This window comes from Hyalella azteca, unplaced genomic scaffold (genome assembly GCF_000764305.2).
Source record: "Hyalella azteca isolate HAZT.00-mixed unplaced genomic scaffold, Hazt_2.0.2 contig9243, whole genome shotgun sequence".
NCBI classification, from domain to species: domain Eukaryota; kingdom Metazoa; phylum Arthropoda; class Malacostraca; order Amphipoda; family Hyalellidae; genus Hyalella; species Hyalella azteca.
This window is the reverse complement of record NW_025939318.1, coordinates 28,215-48,360: the sequence shown is the minus strand read 5'-3', so window position 1 is coordinate 48,360 and position 20,146 is coordinate 28,215. Positions and strand designations below refer to the sequence as shown.

At 37.2% G+C, this 20,146-nt stretch overlaps 2 protein-coding genes across 2 annotated transcripts in view; one reads left to right on the top strand and one right to left on the bottom strand.

Annotated features, from left to right (window-relative positions):
• Nucleotides 1–13,405, top strand: part of LOC108667696 (phenoloxidase-activating factor 1) — a 35,625-nt gene extending 22,220 nt beyond the window's left edge. Inside the window, exons 6-10 of the mRNA XM_047881958.1 lie at nt 11,168–11,304; nt 11,564–11,724; nt 12,291–12,389; nt 12,583–12,725; nt 12,926–13,405. Of these exons, the coding sequence (XP_047737914.1) occupies nt 11,168–11,304; nt 11,564–11,724; nt 12,291–12,389; nt 12,583–12,725; nt 12,926–13,093 (708 nt within the window). The 3' untranslated portion in view covers nt 13,094–13,405. The remainder of the gene's footprint in view (nt 1–11,167; nt 11,305–11,563; nt 11,725–12,290; nt 12,390–12,582; nt 12,726–12,925) is intronic.
• Nucleotides 13,406–14,023: 618 nt separating this feature from the next.
• Nucleotides 14,024–20,146, bottom strand: LOC108667695 (synaptotagmin-2). Its single transcript, XM_018154742.2, has 9 exons — nt 19,831–20,146; nt 19,213–19,361; nt 18,150–18,245; nt 17,417–17,518; nt 16,878–16,970; nt 15,850–16,023; nt 15,137–15,245; nt 14,714–14,847; nt 14,024–14,492 (listed from the first exon to the last, which is right to left on the bottom strand). Exons 1-9 carry the CDS (start codon nt 19,901–19,903, stop codon nt 14,028–14,030), a joined length of 1,395 nt encoding a protein of 464 aa, XP_018010231.1. The 5' UTR covers nt 19,904–20,146; the 3' UTR covers nt 14,024–14,027.

Below are 20,146 nucleotides of genomic sequence, written 5' to 3'. Positions count from 1 at the left end.
TTATAAATATTTCAAAAGTTTACTGCATTCATTAGACTACTACGGTATAGTATCTGCATTTACGGTGACATTCTCGTAATAAACTTAATAATCGGTGACTGGGAACTCATACAAAACTGCAGGCATGCATTCGAGTTCTGTTTCTTTTGAAAATGATTCTATCCATTGGACAATGGTAATTTTATAATTGAAATCATTATTAATCAAAACGCATTGGATCAATATTAATGAAGCTTTTGGTGAAAGATTTAATCATTCAATTATATTAAATTTACAATCGCCCATTTTAACACAGACATCAATTAGACGTTTAAATTACCCTGCCTGTTCAACTTTATTTTTTTTTCATTTCGTTGAAATAATGTTCATCAGTAATTGTTAGAGTACCCTGGCTCTACTATAGAAACAACCTTATGCAATCTAAAAATATTATTAGTGATTTTAAGTTTCAAATATTTTTGGCTACCATAAATTTTCAAGTTAAGTGCGTGCTGATTCAAAGTTTGGATACATTTTTTACTTCTGTAGGTGTTAAATTTATTCAACTACTAATCAATAGATTTAACACTCATTTCCCTTCGACGTTGTCAGCTAAATATCAGAACTAGTCTGTTAATGGTAAATATTGCAGGACATCATTGTAAAAGGCGCTCATCGTAGACCTTCAGGGTATTCTTGTGAAATCTAAATTAAAAATAATTCATAAGTTACGTTTAAGTGCCATTGTTAACACTGATGTGTGAAACGTGGTGCAAAAACTTTAATTATTCTGAGAAAATAATGTGGTTCGAATCCTGAAGTTTATCCAGTCAGTTATTGCCAGTGGTCAAGTTAGCTTGACATACACACCCACTGGTTCCACATTCATCGTCAATTAGTCCCCAATTTAACCCGTAGGCCGACCGAGGAGTAAGTGCACCAGCTTGCCCACAGTAAGCTGCGTTGGTTGTTAGAGGTTCAAAAGAGAGCAAACCCGAGGCCGTGTGGTTCAGCGTAGTGCCGTCATCCCATGTAAAGGCGTCCTTCTCACTTTTCTGCGTCAGTCCGATGAAGATTCTTATATCTGGTATGAGTGAATAATATCATTTAGCCAGTGACCATAAGTTTCTTCAGTGTACGGTTAATGTGAGTTTTGAATAGAAACTGGTACGCAGTGTTTGCTCTAGCAGCGTTGTGAGAACGAAACTAAATGAGGAGGAAGTGAGCATGTGATGGGTCGTTGAGCATTAGTTAGATGTCGCTCAAGGCATGGTGCAGTTGGAGAGATAAACTGTATACATCAATATTCATCCCTTGGCATTTGCCCGCGTGTTCTACGCACTTCTACCATACGAGGCCGGAGGCAAAATAATTTTCAATATAATCGTAGTACAGGCTCACAGTGTGGAATTTCATTACATCTAAGATTAAAGTGAACTCATACATTGTGTTGAGACTAAATTTGTAAATAAAACCGATATAATTATCGTCCGACACAAATAAAGTTTGAAATCGCTGGTAATGTAGAGAAGCCAAAACATGTTAATAACTCACATATACAGACATATTTTAACTGAAAGGGCAAGCCAATGACGATTGCTGGGTTGAAGTCCCCCCTGCCGATTATTGAACAATTACTGTCAAAAAATTGTATAATTTTCAATCCTTTTGAAAAGGTTCAGCGACTAAAAATCAATCGTACAGCTTTTCAAATGCGGCCAATAATTGGCCCGCTACTCTAGTGACAAAGCGGGTAGAACAAGGCTAGAAGTGCCTTTAGTACGTGTCTACGTCAGCCTGAACTTTTGTCTACGTCTCTTCCTGGGCCATGGAAGTTTCGTCAAGGTATAGCGTGAACATAACAGTTCGACTTCACTAGATATCCACTTCACTCGGTATCTGCAGTATAGTATGTAAGCATCATGTATGTATATACATGTGTTTGAAAATATCGTCCATGCATGTCTCTAAATAATCATGGAAATATCATCTACGTATGCATGTTTGAACTAATGTTAGTTTACCATGTGTATGAGTGTGCATTATCGGTGAATCTGCTTGAGTTGTCTTACATCGCAAACTTGGGTAGAATGCTGAAGCGAATTTAAGACGTAAATAGTTTCGCGTGTGAATGAAATATTTAGGTATAATGAATTCAAAAATAAAACAATTTTATGATTATCTAGAGCATATACAGCATACGGAGAGTTAGACTTCACTCACATGCCCTGATGATTTTCATGGAAACTTCGGTTTTGCCGATGGGAAGATGGAAGCCGGTCATGTTGGAGCACATTTGCACACAGCGATCTCTTGTCACCTCGGGCCCGTCCAACTTGACGTAGAACAGCCCGTCGTCCTTCCGCGTCAGGGACTTGACTGTTCGCATAGATATAATTAGTGGAATAATACATTCTTACTCTACCCTTACAAAATCCTACGTATTGAAATTTGAAAAAAATAATACCATGCCCTATATTAATAATACCATGCGAGAGGTATACCGTCAATTCCTTACAGGCAAGTGACGTTGAAAAAACGTTGACTACGAGTTGATTTCGTTGAAACAACGCGTAGTCAATGTTATATCAATGTAAGGTGACGGGTTTAGCTCATGAGCTCAGGAAATAAAAATTGAAGCCGTATCCACAGCAATTAATTAAATTGGTATTTCATTAGCCCGCCTTATATCAGCTTTAATGCTAAGCAAAGATAAGAAACATCGTACACTAACATTATAAAGTCGAACTCTTAATCACAGATACAATTTTTACGCCAGTACTCTAGGCGTAAATTATCAAGGCCTAGCCTAAACCTTCATTATCAAGGCTAGTCTTCATCCTCTACCGTTCCCATTCGTTGTAGAAAATTTTTTAGATAATAATTTGGAAAAAAACACAATTGAATATTATTGCGTGAGTTATTTACTTTCATATTCGTAGACGGCACCCGTGAGGTTGATGTTGGGGGTGGGTTGCCTGCTGCGGTAGCACAGCCCCAGCCCAGGGTGGTACGACAGCGCCCTGCACCGCGGGTCTACAAAGCACTGCTGCCGACACTGGCCTGCAGATTAAATGAAATGAAATGCACGGAATATATGGCGAAAATCATTCAAATATTTATTTTAAGAGATTTAGATATAGGTGTTTGTTTCCGAACCGTTTCTTTGGCTAGGTGAAGAAATTAAAAAGCCGCGAGTGTAACAACAAACACAGCTGGTTTTCTCCATAAAAGTGAAAATAATTCAAAAGAATTGATAATTTCATAGTAAAAACAAGTGATTCTGCCACTTTAATCTCATTGAATATAAAAAAGTTAGAAAAAATCCGAAAAATTGCCCCCGACCGCAGAGCATCAGCATGCTAACATCAAGTTTGCGCAATGTTATCCCAGACACTTTTCCTGCAGTTCCACTATACTTGAACTGCCGTAATTTGCAGAATAAGCCTTAATATTTTATTATTAAATTAGCATTTTTCTTACTTTAAAAGTTCAAATAAAAATGAATAAGGAACAGTGTTTTTTTGCAGAAGGAAGCCTGAAAGTTTATAAGCTTGCATCCGAAACGTGAGTGCACGTTTTACAGGCTTCAGTGTGCACTTCAAAAGATCGTGAACTATGACCACTTTAACATTGTACTAACAGAGGCTCTTGGCCGGCAGGCTGTCGTAGGCTTCGCCACTCGTCATGAGGCTGTTCAAGACCGAGACGAATTGCCTCGTCGGGGTAACGACGAGCCGCGGCAGAGGTGCCTGCCCCGCCGTGTCCATGCACCGCCACCACCACAGCAGCAGGACTAAGAGTCTTTGAGCTGCCATCGTCGATTTATTTCTCCAAGATGTTAAATTTCTGTATAATATGGTTCATCATTTGATTATAACTTTAATTATTTATTAGTTTACATCTTATAAGTAAAATTATTTTTTTAACTACAGTATATTGAAAGTGAGGCAAACTTATTTGAAAAATGGTAATAGATAATGGAAAAAATGTAGAACTTTATTCATTTTAATATAGACGTAAAACTTTTATAATGTCCTATAAGTTGACAAATTTGCTAAAACAAAATTAAAAACATATACAAACTTGAAACAAATACAATACATTAGTTCCCTCTAACGAGTTTATTGCTGCAGCGCGCAGAGATGATCCTCTTTCTTCCGTGGGTCAGTAAAGACTGCAAGTCTTGGAGCTACGTTGAATACTGCACTGCTGTGAATTTATAGTAGGAATATCATGATCTTTAATAATGGATAACTATCCATTAAACTTCTTTAGTCTTCAGGTGACCTCTCTTGAACCAATAGTAGACGAACGTGGAGCGAATTGGTCGAACTTTTAATAAATTCTTTTTGTAGCCTCAGACGTCACTTTTTCTTGCTCGATTGATTAGCGGCAGGGACTGGCTCGAGATAAAAAATCCCAGATTCGATGTACCCCTAAAATGTAGATTTAACAATTCTTCACTCTCAATGAAATTTGTTTTAACATAATTTTCACGCATTGTTAAAATCAAGTAAAATCCGACAATTAAATCGAAAATTTTTACTAAATTATTAAGATCGTGGGTGCCTTATTTCATAAAAAAAAACATCTTAAAAACTATTATTTGTAATGATCAGGATATTCGGCGAAATATTCTGAAGTAAGAACGTGTCTAAAATCTTGATCGTATAGTTAGCCCGTCTAGCGTGCATTAACAATTCAGTGAAAATGACAGAGGCATCGACGTAAAGCTGGACAAAAAGTTTAAATAAAAGACTGAAACATGNCTGCTTCCATGTCTCCGATTGAGGAAAAATTGTATTAAACTTGAACGGATATTACATGAACCTTTTCCAAATCCATATAATTATCAGTTCGTACCTGAGCGCCAGTGGCCGCATGGCATTTGTCATAAATTATTAAGCAGCGCTGTGGCTTCCATGTACGGTAGGGAGAAGCGCCTTCTGGACTTCCTAGCGTCTAATTTTAAAGCAGGTAAGAATTGACGTTGAAGTTAGTATCAGGAGTGAGGCTTCACAGGACTTACGTAGTGCGAGCATTGCTGTGAACAGGCTCGGGTGTGCTGGCCATTGCTTGTGCTCTGTAGATCATTTATTGAGTGTTGAGCGTTGCGGTCTATTATTCAGTACAATGTTTCCGTTTACAATACATTCAAGATTTTATACAGTGAGTATTTGTGAATCTCCTTGAACCGTATACTATTTACGAGGCATAATTTTAAGAACCTCTTCCCCGTCTATGATATTATTTATGCTAGGTACTTTTCCCAAATATTGGCAGTTGATTTCATCTCTTTATCCTGCATTAAATATTGATTATCATAATCACAAATGGTCAAATCCAAACATTCTATTTGTTAAGGAATTGAATTTATTCAAACATGCATTTTCATCGGTTTAATGAAGATGAGAATAAATCTGTTGATGAGCTTAGCCTTGCCTGCTTATGTAGACGGAAATAAATGTGTTTGCTGGTGTTACTCATGTAAGGTACAGTAAGAAACCAATATGTTTGTGATGGTAGCTTGCGATGTAACAACAATGTGAGTCAGCCCTTTAAAGTAAACAAAACTTGCTTCACCAATTCATTTCAGCCATTTTTACTCATGCTTTATCACAACTTAGTTTAAAACATAATTAATTATGCTACAAAGTTTGAGTGCTTGAGAATATTTGTGTAAATAGATTCACTGAAGTCTCATGCTTCCCTTTGGCCTATTTATGTAGTGTTACATTATCTTCAGAATATATTCTCAAGATACTTAACATTTCTGTTTGTAAGTAAACAGTAAACACTGATCTATAAATTAAAGTAAAAATTAAATAAATTGCTATATAAAGTAATTAATAAACCCTCTGAATCTTCATGAGTATTACTCGGTCAGAACAGCTGTCATATTCATCCCATTTAAAAAATGGTACGATGTATTTAAAAGATTTAAGATTGCATTACATAATCAAGGCTGTAACTTACATCCGGGAATCTGTATACCTCCAAATTTAAGCATCTAAAAACTGAATAAATTTACAACAAAAACAGGTAACCCCTTTTAAAAATATCCAAACCTTCCTGCTAAGCTAACGAACATTAAAAAGTACTAACTTGTACTAACTAGCAGCACAAATTGCGTGAGATGCAACAGGAGATTCTCTCATACGCATCAAGGCTATACGAGTACACGTGGAACACCTGTACTACCGGTCGGGCGAGTTGAAAAATTAACATCCTTCTACAGCATCTTGCTAGGCCCTCCAGCCGTCCAGCTCTGAGCTAAAGACAAGCAATATATTTACAAGATGAATAATTATTTAACATTAAGCTTTAAATCTCCTCGAATATTTTTCGTGCGTCTTGTGGTAACTGAGAACTGTGCTGCAACTGACATATGCGAGTATGTCGAGTACGGAGCTGCTCAATTGTAAATGTTTCTATCTCATGCCATACCATTGATTGTTCTTAATTAAATTGTGGCCACAACTTCTTGTTTCGTTATGTAACGTGTTCCCAAATTTCGATATTTTCAATAAAGCGAAGTTTTCTGTGAAGATGAGTGAGATAATCACATAAAAGACGAGCGATGTTAAATCTTCAAGACCATAGTCCTTTTTTTATGTTAACCATATGCCCAACGCGGAAATATTTAGCCGTCATGCGCATGCAGCGCAGGGCATGTATATCCAGCATTCCGGTCGACACTGCATTATAGAGCCGAGAAAAATAATATCTTGTTTATATAATAATAAACTTTTCGCACGTAATATTTATACGCAATTTTTCTAGGGTTAAACTGGTCACGATAAAACAGGCAAGGGAAAAAAGTGCTTCGGTATTTAGACAAAGTTTCAGTCATATTCCTGAGTGTGAGCGAGAGCCGAGCCTTTGCTCAGTTTGGATGAAGTTAAAAAAATGAATATGTTTTACTGGTTGTTTGATTCGTTAACATCGGAATCATTTTTAAGGGACAAAAAGACAATTCAGACAAAGAATGAAAAATTTGTCTCATCGAATATCGATGATGATTATATATCATCTAAATCGCAGCCATATTTTTCTTGGAAAGATTTTAATTTGTTTTTTTTGCTTGTTTTTCATAAAGTTCAGTCCTAAATATTCCCGTTTGCGTGCAAATGTCATTTGCTACTGAAAAATGTTGGAAGTTAGAACCCCTCTTGTAAATCGGAGGGGCACGTCGGATTATTATAAAAAATTATAGTGAAAAATACCTAATGCTTGAAATTCGGAACCTTAAAACATCTCCGTTTCACTCAAAGCTTAGAACAAACTTAATTAACTCCCGTTAAAATTTTCACAAAAGTTTGCATCTGAACATCTGTGAGATTATAGCAAAATAGGTAAATTAAAATATTTGTTTATATCAAAAGGTTAGACTCCAATATTAGGAGTCGAACTAAATTTTAATTATTTTAACGTTAACGCTCTAATATTTTAAGACTAACGCATTGATTCCCAAATTTGCAGAGACACGATTTATCAAACTATGGCCCATAATATCTATTAACTTTAAGATTAATTTAACGTATACAACTCCGATAACATTCTGGAAATTACTGTTTCAGAGAATACAAGAGAGTAGTGTGATTATATTATACGTGGGTATCTACTGCTTCCATGTCTCCGATTGAGGAAAAATTGTATAAAAATTGAACGGATATTACATGAATTTAACCTTTTCCATATCCATATAATTATCAGTTCGTACCTGAGCGCCAGTGGCCAAATGGCAGTTGTCATAAATTATTAGGCAACGCTGTGGCTTCCATGTACGGCAGGGAGAAGCGCCTTCTGGACTTCCTAGCGTCTTTTTTTAAAGCAGGTAAGAATTGACGTTGAAATTAGCATCAGGAGTGAGGCTTCACAGGACTTACGTAGTGCGAGTATTGCTGTGAACAGGCTCGGGTGTGCGAGCCATCGTGTGCTCTGTAGATCATTTATTGAGTGTTGAGCGTTGCGGTCTGTTATTCAGTACAATGTTTCCGTTTACAATACATTCAAGATTTCATACAGTGAGTATTTTTGAATCTCTTTGAACCGCATACTATTTACGAGGCATAATTTAAGAACCTCTTCCCCGCCTTTGATATTATTTATGTTAGGTACTTTGCCCAAATATTGGCAGTTGATTTCATCTCTTTATCCTGCATTAAATATTGATTATCATAATCACAAATGGTCAAATCCAAACTTTCTACTTGTTAAGGAATTCTATTTATTCAAACATGCATTTTCATCGGTTTAATGAAGATGAGGATAAATCTATTGGTGAGCTTAGCCTTGCCTGCTTATGTAAACGGAATAAATGTGTTTGCTGGTGTTACCCAAGATACAGTAAGAAACCACTATGTTTGTGATGTTAGCTTGGGATGTAACAACAATGTGAGTCATTGTACACACAACAATGTGAGTCAACAACAATGTGAGTCAACTCATGTTTTATCACAACTTTGTTTAAACAAAATTATGCTGCAAGTTTTAGTGCTTCAGAATATTTGTGCAAATAGGTTCATTGAAGTCTCATGCTTCCCTTTGACATATTTATTTAGTGTTACTTCATCTTCAAGATAAAATTCTCATGGCACTTAATTAATTAGCATTTCTGTTTGTAACTAAACAGTAAATACTGATCTATAAATATCAGAAGGAATTAATAAACCCTTCGATTCTTTATGGGTATTATTCGGTCAGAACGGCTGTCATATTCATCCTATTTAAAAAATGTTACACTGTATTTAAAAGATTTAAGAGTGTATTACATAATCAAGGCTATAATTTACATCCGGGAAATTGGTACAACTCCAAATTTAAACATCTAATAACTGATTAAATTTGCTACAAAAACAAGTATCCCCCTTTTAAAAAAATCCAGACCTTCCTGCTAAGCTAACTAACATTATCAAGTACTAACTTGTACTAACTAGCGGCACAAATGTTGCGTGAGATGCAACAGGAGATTCTCTCATGCGCATCAAGGCTATACGAGTACACGTGGAACACCTGTACTACCGGTCGGGCGAGTTGAAAAATTAACATCCTTCCACAGCCTCTTGCTAGGCCCTCCAGCCGTCCAGCTCTAAGTTAAAGACAAGCAATATATATGCAAGATGAATAATTATTTAATATGAAGCTTTAAATCTCCTCGAATATTTTTCTTGCGTCTCATGGTAACTGAGAACTGTGCTGCAACTGACATGCGAGTATGTCGAGTACGGAGCTGCTCAATTGTGAGTGTTTCTAACTCATGCCTTATCCTTGACTGTTCTCAATTAAATTGTGGCCACAACTTCTTGTTTAGTTACGTAACGTCTTCCCAGATTTCGATATTTTCAATAAAGCGAAGTTTTCTGTGAAGATGAGTGAGATAATCACATAAAAGACGAGCGATGTTAAATCTTCAAGACCATAGTCCTTTTTTTATGTTAACCATATTTCTTTCCACCATCGATGACCAGAAAATTTTTCTGTTATTTTAAATAAAATTACTATTATTGAAATTGTGCAAGAGAATATAATATTTATTCAAGAATTTTTTTTTCAACACAGTTAATACCAAATTTTTTGCTTCCAATGCATGAAAACTCAGGTGACTGTCCAGGCATCGAAATTTCTCAGTTCACAAAGAACAAGCGGAGTCGCGCGCATAAGTTTGGACGAGTTGCGCTTCCACGCCTGCCCAACACGGAAATATTTAGCCGTCGTACGCATGCAGCGCGGGCATGCCTCGCAGGGCATGCATATCCAGCATTCCGGTCGACGCTGCATTATAGAGCCGAGAGAAAACTGAGCGGGAACTGGCATTTCAAAAAATGAATGAAGTCTTGTTGTCCAAATAATAACAAACTTTATGCACGTAATATTTATACGCAATTTTTCTAGGGTTAAACTTGTCACGATAAACCGAGCAAGGGAAAAAAGTGCTTCGATATTTAGACAAAGTTTCAATCATATTCTTGAGTGTGAGCGAGAGCCGAGCCTTTGCTCAGTGCTACCGTATAATTTGCGTGCGTCATGCCTTGAAACCTAGAATCTTAGAACAAAAAAAAAACTTTCATATAGTTACAGTATGTGACCACTTTATGGGCTTTAAATAAATCTTTCATATTATTTTCTAAAAAATATTCTATTAAACTAAAACACATTTTATGAAGAATGTATCAGAAATTATCNTAAGCACACACTTATATTAAACTCATCTTGGTTAATTGGATTCAATTATATAAATGCATATAGTGCTCGGATATTATATTGATAATGATAAGTAATTCTGCATGATTCTGAAAAATTTCTCTTATTCTAGTTATTCACCGTGATCTTAAATGTACCGTTTTTAACTTAAACCCTTTAGAATCTTCTGCAATCTGGTGTCAGGTTTTATTGTAGAACTCTAGCCAGCAAGCGTGCTGTGAAAGCACATCAAAAGATAGAAAAAATATAACTCAGTACTCACTGCAGTGAGTGACAGAGAGCGCATTTTCTCGTCGACGAAAACTTGAGGTCACGGACGGACGGACAGACACGACAGACAGACAAAAGGACATGGTCTGTCTCTTATACACATCTAGATGTGTATAAGAGACAGTTTATACATAGTAGAGAGTGTTCAAAGACGCGCAACAAGGATAGTTCCGGGCTTGAAAGGCAAGTCCTATGAGGAAAGATTGAAGATTATGAATTTTTTTTGACACTTACTCACTGAAAACCATGCATTATTTGGCTGATTCTCTTTCCATGAAACCGCTAAACTTGATGATAGCTTTAAACCGCATTTCAATTTCATTGGCGTGTTCACTTGGCTGGAATTCCCATGTTTCCAGTGAATCCTCTCGTCAAAATACCATATTTTTTATTGGGGGCTCACACTCTGTTTCTGTGCTGAAGGACTCTATATCACTGTCTATCATGCAGATTCTGTTTCGTATTAAAATGCACTGAGTTTTCACACTTGTATTTTTCTGATCTTGCATGTACAAGAGCGTTGTGTACTTCCATGTACATATCAACCCAGAACTACACAAAACCTAAAGTCAGGAAGGCTCTAAAATAAAAATAGAAAGATTCAAATTGTTGCAATGCATGCAATTGAATTGCAATTGCTGCAATGCGTGCAATTGAATTGCAATTGTTGCAATGCATGATTTAAATTGTTGCCATTCCCTGACGATTTCAGCCGGGCTCGTTCCCCTGGCTAGCAGCAGTGGGTGCACCGGCACGAGACGGCGTCCGCTTCATCGTTGCGTGTGGGGGCTCGCTGATCACCGCGCAATACGTCATCTCAGCAGCACACTGCTTCACTGAACTGCCTTTGTGAGTTACTTGCATACACAGATTATTGATTAATATTGATCGCAGTTCAACAGCGTCTCCTCAGCTTTTTGAGAGATCAACAGCCTCAAAAAGTGCGATTATCAACAGTCGCTTAATATTTAATTTCATTTACGGGCGGCAAATTACACAAAAATTAAGCTAATAAATGAATTCAATGAATTATCTGCATCATTAATAACGAAATTTCACTCTTAAACACTTAATGATGTTTCATTTGATTGATATTCGTCTCATGCAGAACACACGTGCGGCTTGGAGAACACGACATAACTTCCAACAGGGATGGCGTGCAGCCTCAGGACTTCCGTATCCTGCGGCACATCAATCCTGGCTACAACACAGCCACCAAACTCAACGACATTGAGCTCCTACAGCTCGACAGGACGGTCAATTTCAATGGCAAGTTTCAAGAAAGACTTGGAATTAGGATTTTTGAAGGAATTAAGATTTTAAGCGGAATAAAGATTTGTAGGATTTTAGGAGGTATTAGGAATTTTAGGATTCTTAATCCAGGAAGGATTAGGAATTGGGATTTCAGGAGGAATTAAGAATTTAAGAGGAATTAGGATTTTTAGGATTTTAGAAGGTATTAGGATTTTTAGGATTCCTAATCCAAGAAGATTTGGAATTATGATTTCCCTCAAGATTAAGCTTCAGCAAATCATCCAATTTCATATGTTGCAGAAGATCGGTAAGCTTGCTTCATTCACGTGACAGTGAGACAACTAAAACATTAGAACATTTTATTGTCACAGCCACAGGACAGTGTCATCCAATTTGTACAAAGAATTCATAACCTTGCATTTTTACACTCATGAATTTATGATTGTTGGAGTGGATTTCGTGTTTGACCAATCGTTAAATTCTATTGTTGTTTAGTAACTTTCTGGCTAAGTTGTAGGTAGCAAGACCAGCTCGACATTATGTAAGCACATCACATTTCAAGAGAATATATTTTTTTCCAGATTTCATCAGGCCAGTGTGCCTGCCAACCTTAGAGATCACAAGAAGTGGTTTCCGAGGCGCTCAGTTTGAGGTCGTAGGATGGGGGTCAACCCGTGAAGGTAATTCTCATCAAGAATACTTCTCATCTTATTTTTTTTAAAGAAAATTCTACAGTAACGTTGTGGTTTTGAAGTTCATGTACAAACTAGGCATCAAAATATTTTTACTCAGTGAAAAGCAACGAGCTTTATTAGTTTTTATCGAAACAATCGCGATAGATTTTGTATCGCAAGTTTATTTATTTTCTCGCAGCTGGTGCGGGTAGCACCACTCCTTTGGTAGCCAATATACCTCATGTTGAGGGGGCGGTGTGTCAGGAGCAGTACAGGCAACGCCTCGCTCTACGTCCTGAACAGCAGATTTGTGCCGGGACAACAGGGATTGACTCCTGTCAGGTACGATAACTCTGTGAGAATTATTCTGGTTAGGTACGTTGTTAAGCTTGGCTAGAGATCGCTTGCAGCAATTTAATTACTCAGATTCACCGCATGAATATGAAAACAACAAATTCTGGTCGAATAAACGGTCACCACTGTTAATTCGCGTATGGTTTCCAATAGTGAGTTTCCATATTGATTTTTTGCTCATCGTGCAGGGTGACAGCGGAGGACCTCTCCAGTACCTGAGCGAGTCAACAGGTCGTTACTACCTTGTGGGGGTGGTGTCCTTCGGTGTAGGATGTGCCCGAACAGGCTTCCCTGGAGTTTACTCGAGGGTAGAATATTTCTTACCGTGGATTCGCCAGAACGTCCAGACGTTCTGAAATGTCTTGCCGCTCTTTAATGTTCAAGCGCTCTAAAACCTCGAACCGCTCTCGGAATGTCCATACGCTCTCAAAAGTTCTGATGCTGTAAAATGTCTTGCCATTCATGAATGTGCGTGCACAAAGCTTAAGAAATTACCAAGTCTTTGAATGTGCAAACATTTTGAAATGCATGGATACTTTGAAACGCTTGAAAAATTCTGTTCTTAATATGCTGCAATGCAATGGTCACAGTTCTCTAAAACAACGATTAGCATTAATCTGAAGCATAATTTAAAATGTTTTTTCAGCAATCAGTTTTCCAAAATTATTATTGAATGATAATAATTATAATAATATTGTTATTAATTATTCTGAAGAGCATGAGGTTAATGGATCGGTAGATACCTATGGATCAGACGCCGCCGTTCCGGCTTACGTTATCAAGAAAGGCAGATACGCATGATGCAAAGTATGACAGTCACGACTGTGCACCATGCATGACTATTAATTTTGTCAATTTTATTGAACTCATTCATCTGGCCACGGACTACGTAATTGATTTTATTAATTAGAAATGAGTTAAATTAGAGTGAACACCTGCACTTGAGCCTGCGAAGAGAGTGTAATATTGTTTCTAATAATTTTGCTATGTATCGACACTAGACCGTGTAATCCTGAGTAAACATTTACTCAAATCAGGAAAAATCAAATTTTTGACGTTTGGTTCAACGTTCAACGTTATGTTCAACATCATTAGCGGAAAAGAAAATGATATTTATAATGATATGAAACAAAAAATACACATATAAATTTGGGATTTTTATTTAATACTTTCCTTCAAACACGGCGTAGGAAACAGCATATATAGAAATTAATGTAATGTGCCGCATTAAAATAATTTATCTTGCAGATTTTACACACGATTTCATTAATTTATATATACAGGACCTCATCAAAAATTTTCCTTCCTAATTTTCTTTTCTTTATCTGGCTTCTTATCTTTCTCTGACGCTTTATCTTTTTCCGCCTTATTATCTTTTTCTGATTTCTCATCATTCTCAGGTTGCTTATCATTTTCAGGTTGCTTATCATTTTCAGGTTGCTTATCTTTTTCAGGTTGCTTATCTTTATCAGGTTGCTTATCTTTCTCCGTTTTCTTATCCTTTTCTTGTTTCTTATCCTTTTTTGACTTTTTATCTTTGGGTCCGGGCGGTTTTTGCCCCGTGATAACATAATTTGCCTCATCCGGGTCCTTGAGTCTGTGCCACTGCGCTATGGGTCTACGTGGGTTAGCCACCATGTCGGCCCAGTGCCGCAGCTCCAAGCCCGTGGCGTTCATGCCGAGCACCACGCGCCCGATGGGATCAGAGTGGCCGATTCGGTCGTAGTCAACCACAGTGATTTGCAGATGTGTGGCCTGCGTGGCGCCAGATCAAAGTTTAGCACAATGGATGGAAGCAAAATGTTATTTCGCTTAGAATAATCGAATAGAGAATACACCAAAATTGAAGACCGATCTTGATTCGTCCTTTAAATCGTAACCGTGGGTTATCAATTTATTTAGGTATGTATTATTTGTCAATTATTTATAAAGTTGTGCTTTCGAATCACTAAAAATTAAACTTAAAGAATGCGTACCTGAATTTGCTCGAAAGGCATTTCGAATGAGAATGACTCGTTGTAGTATGGGTTGAGAGTATATTTCTTGACGCTTGATTTCTTCTTTTTTGTCCGTTTACCTTTGTAGAAGAGGCAGACCTTCACGTACGGGTCTTGGAGCGAAACATTGGCATGAGAAGATTAATATAAAAAGGCAGCGGGGGCTTTCAAGATTCATGCACAACGCGAGCAAATGCAATTTTAAAATTATTTTGAAACAGGAAACTGCATGAAGACCATATCTCTAGGAGAGGCTGCATTAAATAATATATGAATTCTGCTGCGTGACAACTTTCAAAGTCCCTCTTTTCGTTTCAAGAATATTATTGAAGCGTGTTTAGGAAAACTTCTGCCAAAGAAGCTCATTGACATTTTTTTAAATAAATGTTTTAAATTTATCACCTGAGGCTCCACCCACGTCCATCTTTTTCAAATTTTTGGCTTCAAGGACGACGACGGAAAGTTTCCCTGTCGTAGGCACGTAGCGGATGGAGAAACAGATGTCGCCAAGCTGAAAAAATTATAAAAATGATTATTAAGATTTAAATGGCGTCGTTGAAATAACAGTTCATCAGTGCCGGAAAAAGTATTGGAAGAAAATCGGGCTTACTGAACTTTAACCGTATCAATTAATTATTTGGATTTGAAAAACTTTCGATCTTCATCGGTTCTCGCGACAAGATGAGAACGAACAGAATTGAGCCAAATTAAATCTATGCTCTATGCTCGAAAAAAAAGTAGATTTGACGTATCATTGAGTGCCTTATTGGCTCCTCAGTGCCATTGACTTCTCATTGACAAGCGAATATAAACCACAATTTATTCTTTATTCTTTATTCACACAGGAGCATACAAAAAATTATTGTGATAACGTCGATTAAACGCTGAGTCAACGAAATCAACTCGTAATCAACGTTGTTTCAAAGTTATTTGCCCGGAGAGTTGAAGCGCTCCAAGACTCAGAGCCCTGGTCAATCGCTGCTCTCGATCCTTACACTGCTCGATGGTCCTGTCATGGCAATAACGCCCATTAAACGTTTTTTCATCGGATTAACTCATAAAAAAGTTTTCTTAACGTTATTTGCCTGGAAGGTTAAGGCACTCCTATAACTCACAGCCTTGGGGTCAATCTCTGTTCTCTCCAGATCCCTCCACTCCTCGATGGTCTGGCCGAGGTCCATCATGCAGATAGGCAGTCTCACTTCCCCTACCAGGTCGTGCTTCGAGAGTCTGTCGTGGTCGTACACGCACAACAGAATTGTCTTGGGTATCAATTCTGCGTACGTGGCCTGAATCAAATATTCCAATATCCATCAGTATCAATCTTCACAAGATATCAATAGACAAATTGGCTACATGAGACGTTAAGTTGTGATAATATATACAGTAAAATACTCGTAAAGTAGCAACAGAATTGTCTTGGGTATCAATTCTGCGTACGAGGCCTGAATTAAATATTCCAATGTTCATCAGTCTTCACAAGACATCAATAATTTGGTTACATGAAACGTTAAGTTGTGATATAATATACAGTAAAATACTCGTAAAGTAGCAAATTCTTTTCGCAAAATATTTTTTTACAAGAATACAGATTGCAAACTGGGTGTATAATTTCAATTTCATGCATCATAATTTATATATTTGTGAGCAAAAAATAGTTATTTTTAATCTATACGAAGATCCTGAATTATAATAAAATTATGATATATTTGAGCTAACCCTAAACATTGGAAGCATTTTCAATGCATAAATAAAAATGATTCGTAAAATAACACATGGTAAATTGAAAGGTAAAGCAGCTCGGTGAAAATGTCAACAATGTAGTTGATATATACATTTTTCAATATTTTAAAAGCATTTCATGGTTTTTAAGCAGGCTGCTAATTTACTCAAACCAAGACATTATTTACAGATATCCTAAGTGGTGAATGTAGCTCAAATTTTTCTCAAGTTCACATATAGTATTTAGTTGAGTACGTGTTGCAATCGTCAAACTTTATCACTTTATTTCATTTAGGGTAACGCTTATTTATTTTGAACTTTTAGCTTCAAGATCATTATAGAAGACTAAAACCCTAATTTTTATATAATAATTAATATTGGCTGAATAGAAGAAATAGGCATAGATCTCTATTGACCATACCTTATACGTAAATGTCTCGTTAAAAACTGGATTAAGAGTTTTTTTCTTCACTTTTGTCTCGAACTTTTTCTTTTTGTCAGGCAGCATGTAGATCTGAGGGATATGATGAAAATAGTTGAATAATTAACACGTTTCTTATACAATAAAATGAACAGTATTCACGAGTGTGAATACTCACGTAAGTATAAAAGTCTAATATTCAGCAAATTAAAATGAAAACGTGAACATGCAATAGTGCCTTTCGTACAGAACAACATAGTTTTGATATTGTCCCTGACTTGAGGATCATTAAGTACAGCAGTATTCTCTGCACATTATTCCATGTTCAAAAATATTATCGCTTCAAATAAATATAAATCTAACATATCCGTTAGATTTAATTATTTTAGATTAGATGTTATATTTCTAACATATTATGATCAGCAGTATTCTCTACGCGTTATTCCATGTTCAAAAATGTTATCACTTTAAATAAAAATTTAAATCTAACATGTCCATTCATTCATCTGTCATATTATCTCAATTTTGTGCTGTACGACCTTGACGTAAGGATCAGACGTGCCGTTAACGTCCATGGCCGCGAGCTGCTCGCACCTCAGGATCGTCACGTGCAGTGTCGAGGAGTCGAATTCGTAGTCCAACTGAATTTGAATAACATTTTGCAAATAAAATTCTTCTAGGCATTTTTTAGTTTGGCCAACGCGAAATGGGAGACAAGACAAGTCATTTTTTGTTTGAATGGAGAATGATAAATTTTTTTTTTTCGATTTATTATATAACAATTTTACAGATATCAAGGTCCCCTCGTTCATACGTGGGTTGTTGAACCAAATTCTAGAAACTAGAAGAGAATTGAGAGTGAAACCAATTGAGTACGACATTACTTCGGACATTTTAAGCTTAAAAAGAAAATTTGCTGTTTCAACGTGAAAATTTGCTGTTTCAATTAAAAAAAAATAAAATAACTGTGATAAACAAAACAAAAATTTTATGAACGTAGAAGTTTATCGACTACCAAGGCACGACAAAAAAGCAACATAAACGTAACGAAATAAAGAAACAAAGCTGCTACGAAATTTATGGCACATTTCAAGTGCCGCACTAACTCTGCACTGGACGAATTCCACTCCGCACTGGATGACTAACTCACTCTGCACTGGATGACTAACTCACTCTGCACTGGACGACTGACTCACTCTGCACTGGACGACTGACTCACTCTGCACTGGATGACTAACTCACTCTGTAGTCTGTACTGGACGACTGACTCACTCTATACAGGATGCGGCCAAGACATGGCTTCTCCTCCTGTTTGCTTGACGCGGCGTCCTGCTCCTCGGCGAGTCCCGCCAGCTCCTCCATTTCTGCCTGGGCAGCGCAACACAAGAAACTCAACAGCTTTGAGTGCCTCAAACACACCAACATTGCCGAAGGAAAACTAGCCAAAAATGTTAAATGATCTGAACTTGCACCCATGTGGTACTATCTTGAATGAAAGAGTATCCGAAACTATTTTAACGGTCGAAAATTATTTTTATTTCCAAGTTTTTCACATATTTTAGCGTGGGAAGCGACCTCCATGAGTCAGCTTGCAGACAGGCTTCAATGAGTCGCGTCGATTTTCAACTTTTTGCTATTGTCATGAGACCACGTATTTTTTATTCTAACAAATTAAAGTTTTCTTAATTATCCAGACTGCATTCTAGTTTGTTTGTTTTTAACAGTAGAAGAGCTTTGCTTTTTAACGCAAGCTTTACGTGCGTCACAATATAATACTTTGCTGAGCTCGTCCAACATACGAGCTCAAAGTATCTACCGCCACCTCCGCGAAGTAACTCTTCGTAAACTAAACGAAAAGGCCTGTCGAACATTGAATTTTGTCCAAATTATTATACCTGCGTCCCAGTAAGAAGAGTATGAAGCTGTGCAGCTGTTCAATGGCAAAGTTCTACATCAAATGTTTACTCAAGTGGTATGTCGCTCACTCCTTGAGCGACATGTGTGAGAGCTTCCAGCTCACGTCGATAGCTGGTCACGAGGGACATTTTAGTTGCTTGTGGAATAGGAGGCAAAGTGTTACGCAAAATAAAACCACTAGCGCAAGATGGTTTACCTGCATTGATATAAAATCATTGTCTAAAGGACGTCAGAGAAATTGATATAAACAGAGCGAAAACCAGCATTCTCTGATTATGCGACAGCTTTCAAATGTATGAAAAAAAAATTCTTTAGGCAAGTGAATTTTTTCAACTGATTATGACTCAATGGAGTGACTACTTATATATTAAATTTGATACTTATATTAATATATTTTACAGGAAAACTCCAAACTCACCCTTTCTTTAGCCGCCTCAGAGAGCTGCTGCAAGGACTTGACGTCTGGCCCTTTTTTCTTCTTATTTCGTCGTCTGCACCTCCTGCAGCATCGCGTGTTGCAGCCGCAGCAGCAGCACATGCACAGACCAAGCAGCAGCAAGCCCAGAGCTGCAGCACGAGCAGCACGAGTCATTTAAGTCCCAAACCCATGATCGCTAATTATTTTAACAATATATTGCTCCGAATTTTGAATTTGGCATCCAGAAACTAATGCTTTTTTATAGTTTGGCATCGAGGAGACTCAGAAAATTAATAATATGCGCAGTCAAGAGAAATATTTTTTCCCATTGAAAGGCTGATGGGTTCGTAGTTGTGCTCCATACTCAACACAATAGCGAAGGTATCTAGGCGAATGATGAATACGTGAGTTTGGAGATACTCTGTTGATCGAATGTTTCCTATTATGGGTGAAGCTCGTTTTTCTTTAAACGTTGAGACCAGGGGCCTTCAGCCTGACAGAGCAAATGATCTGCATACAAAAATCAGACCATATCAAACAGAGACAATTTACCTGTATACAGTGATAAAATAACTTTCAATTTACGGGATAATTTTATATAAATGGAATTATTCTCACCGGCCAGGCTGGCGATGAACGCCTCCACAGAGAGGTTCATGTAATGAGCCAAGTCTTCTATTTCATGGAGCATCGTTGTGGTGGTGGTGCCTTGGTGTGTTCAACGAATTTGATCAAACTCAATCCTTTGTTTTTGGATGAATTAACCGTCGTCAATGCTATTTGTACGTAGAGTCCAGGTAACTAGAGTTACCGCCAGTAAAAATTGGGTTAAGATCTTTATTTCGATAATACGATAAGACTTCTCATTTTATTGTGGCTTAAGATAACATCTGAAATATACGGACAAATCATATGAAGTGATTATTCACCGCAT

Excerpts from the sequence above, each read along its gene's own strand:
- LOC108667695 (XM_018154742.2), bottom strand. The coding sequence starts at position 19,903 with ATGCTCCATGAAATAGAAGACTTGGCTCATTACATGAACCTCTCTGTG. Across the intron at positions 16,024-16,877 it reads ACGAGACATTTACGTATAAG|GCCACGTACGCAGAATTGAT; the intron begins GTATGGTCAATA and ends TATTTGATTCAG. Across the intron at positions 15,246-15,849 it reads CAGAGATTGACCCCAAGGCT|CTTGGCGACATCTGTTTCTC; the intron begins GTGAGTTATAGG and ends TAATTTTTTCAG.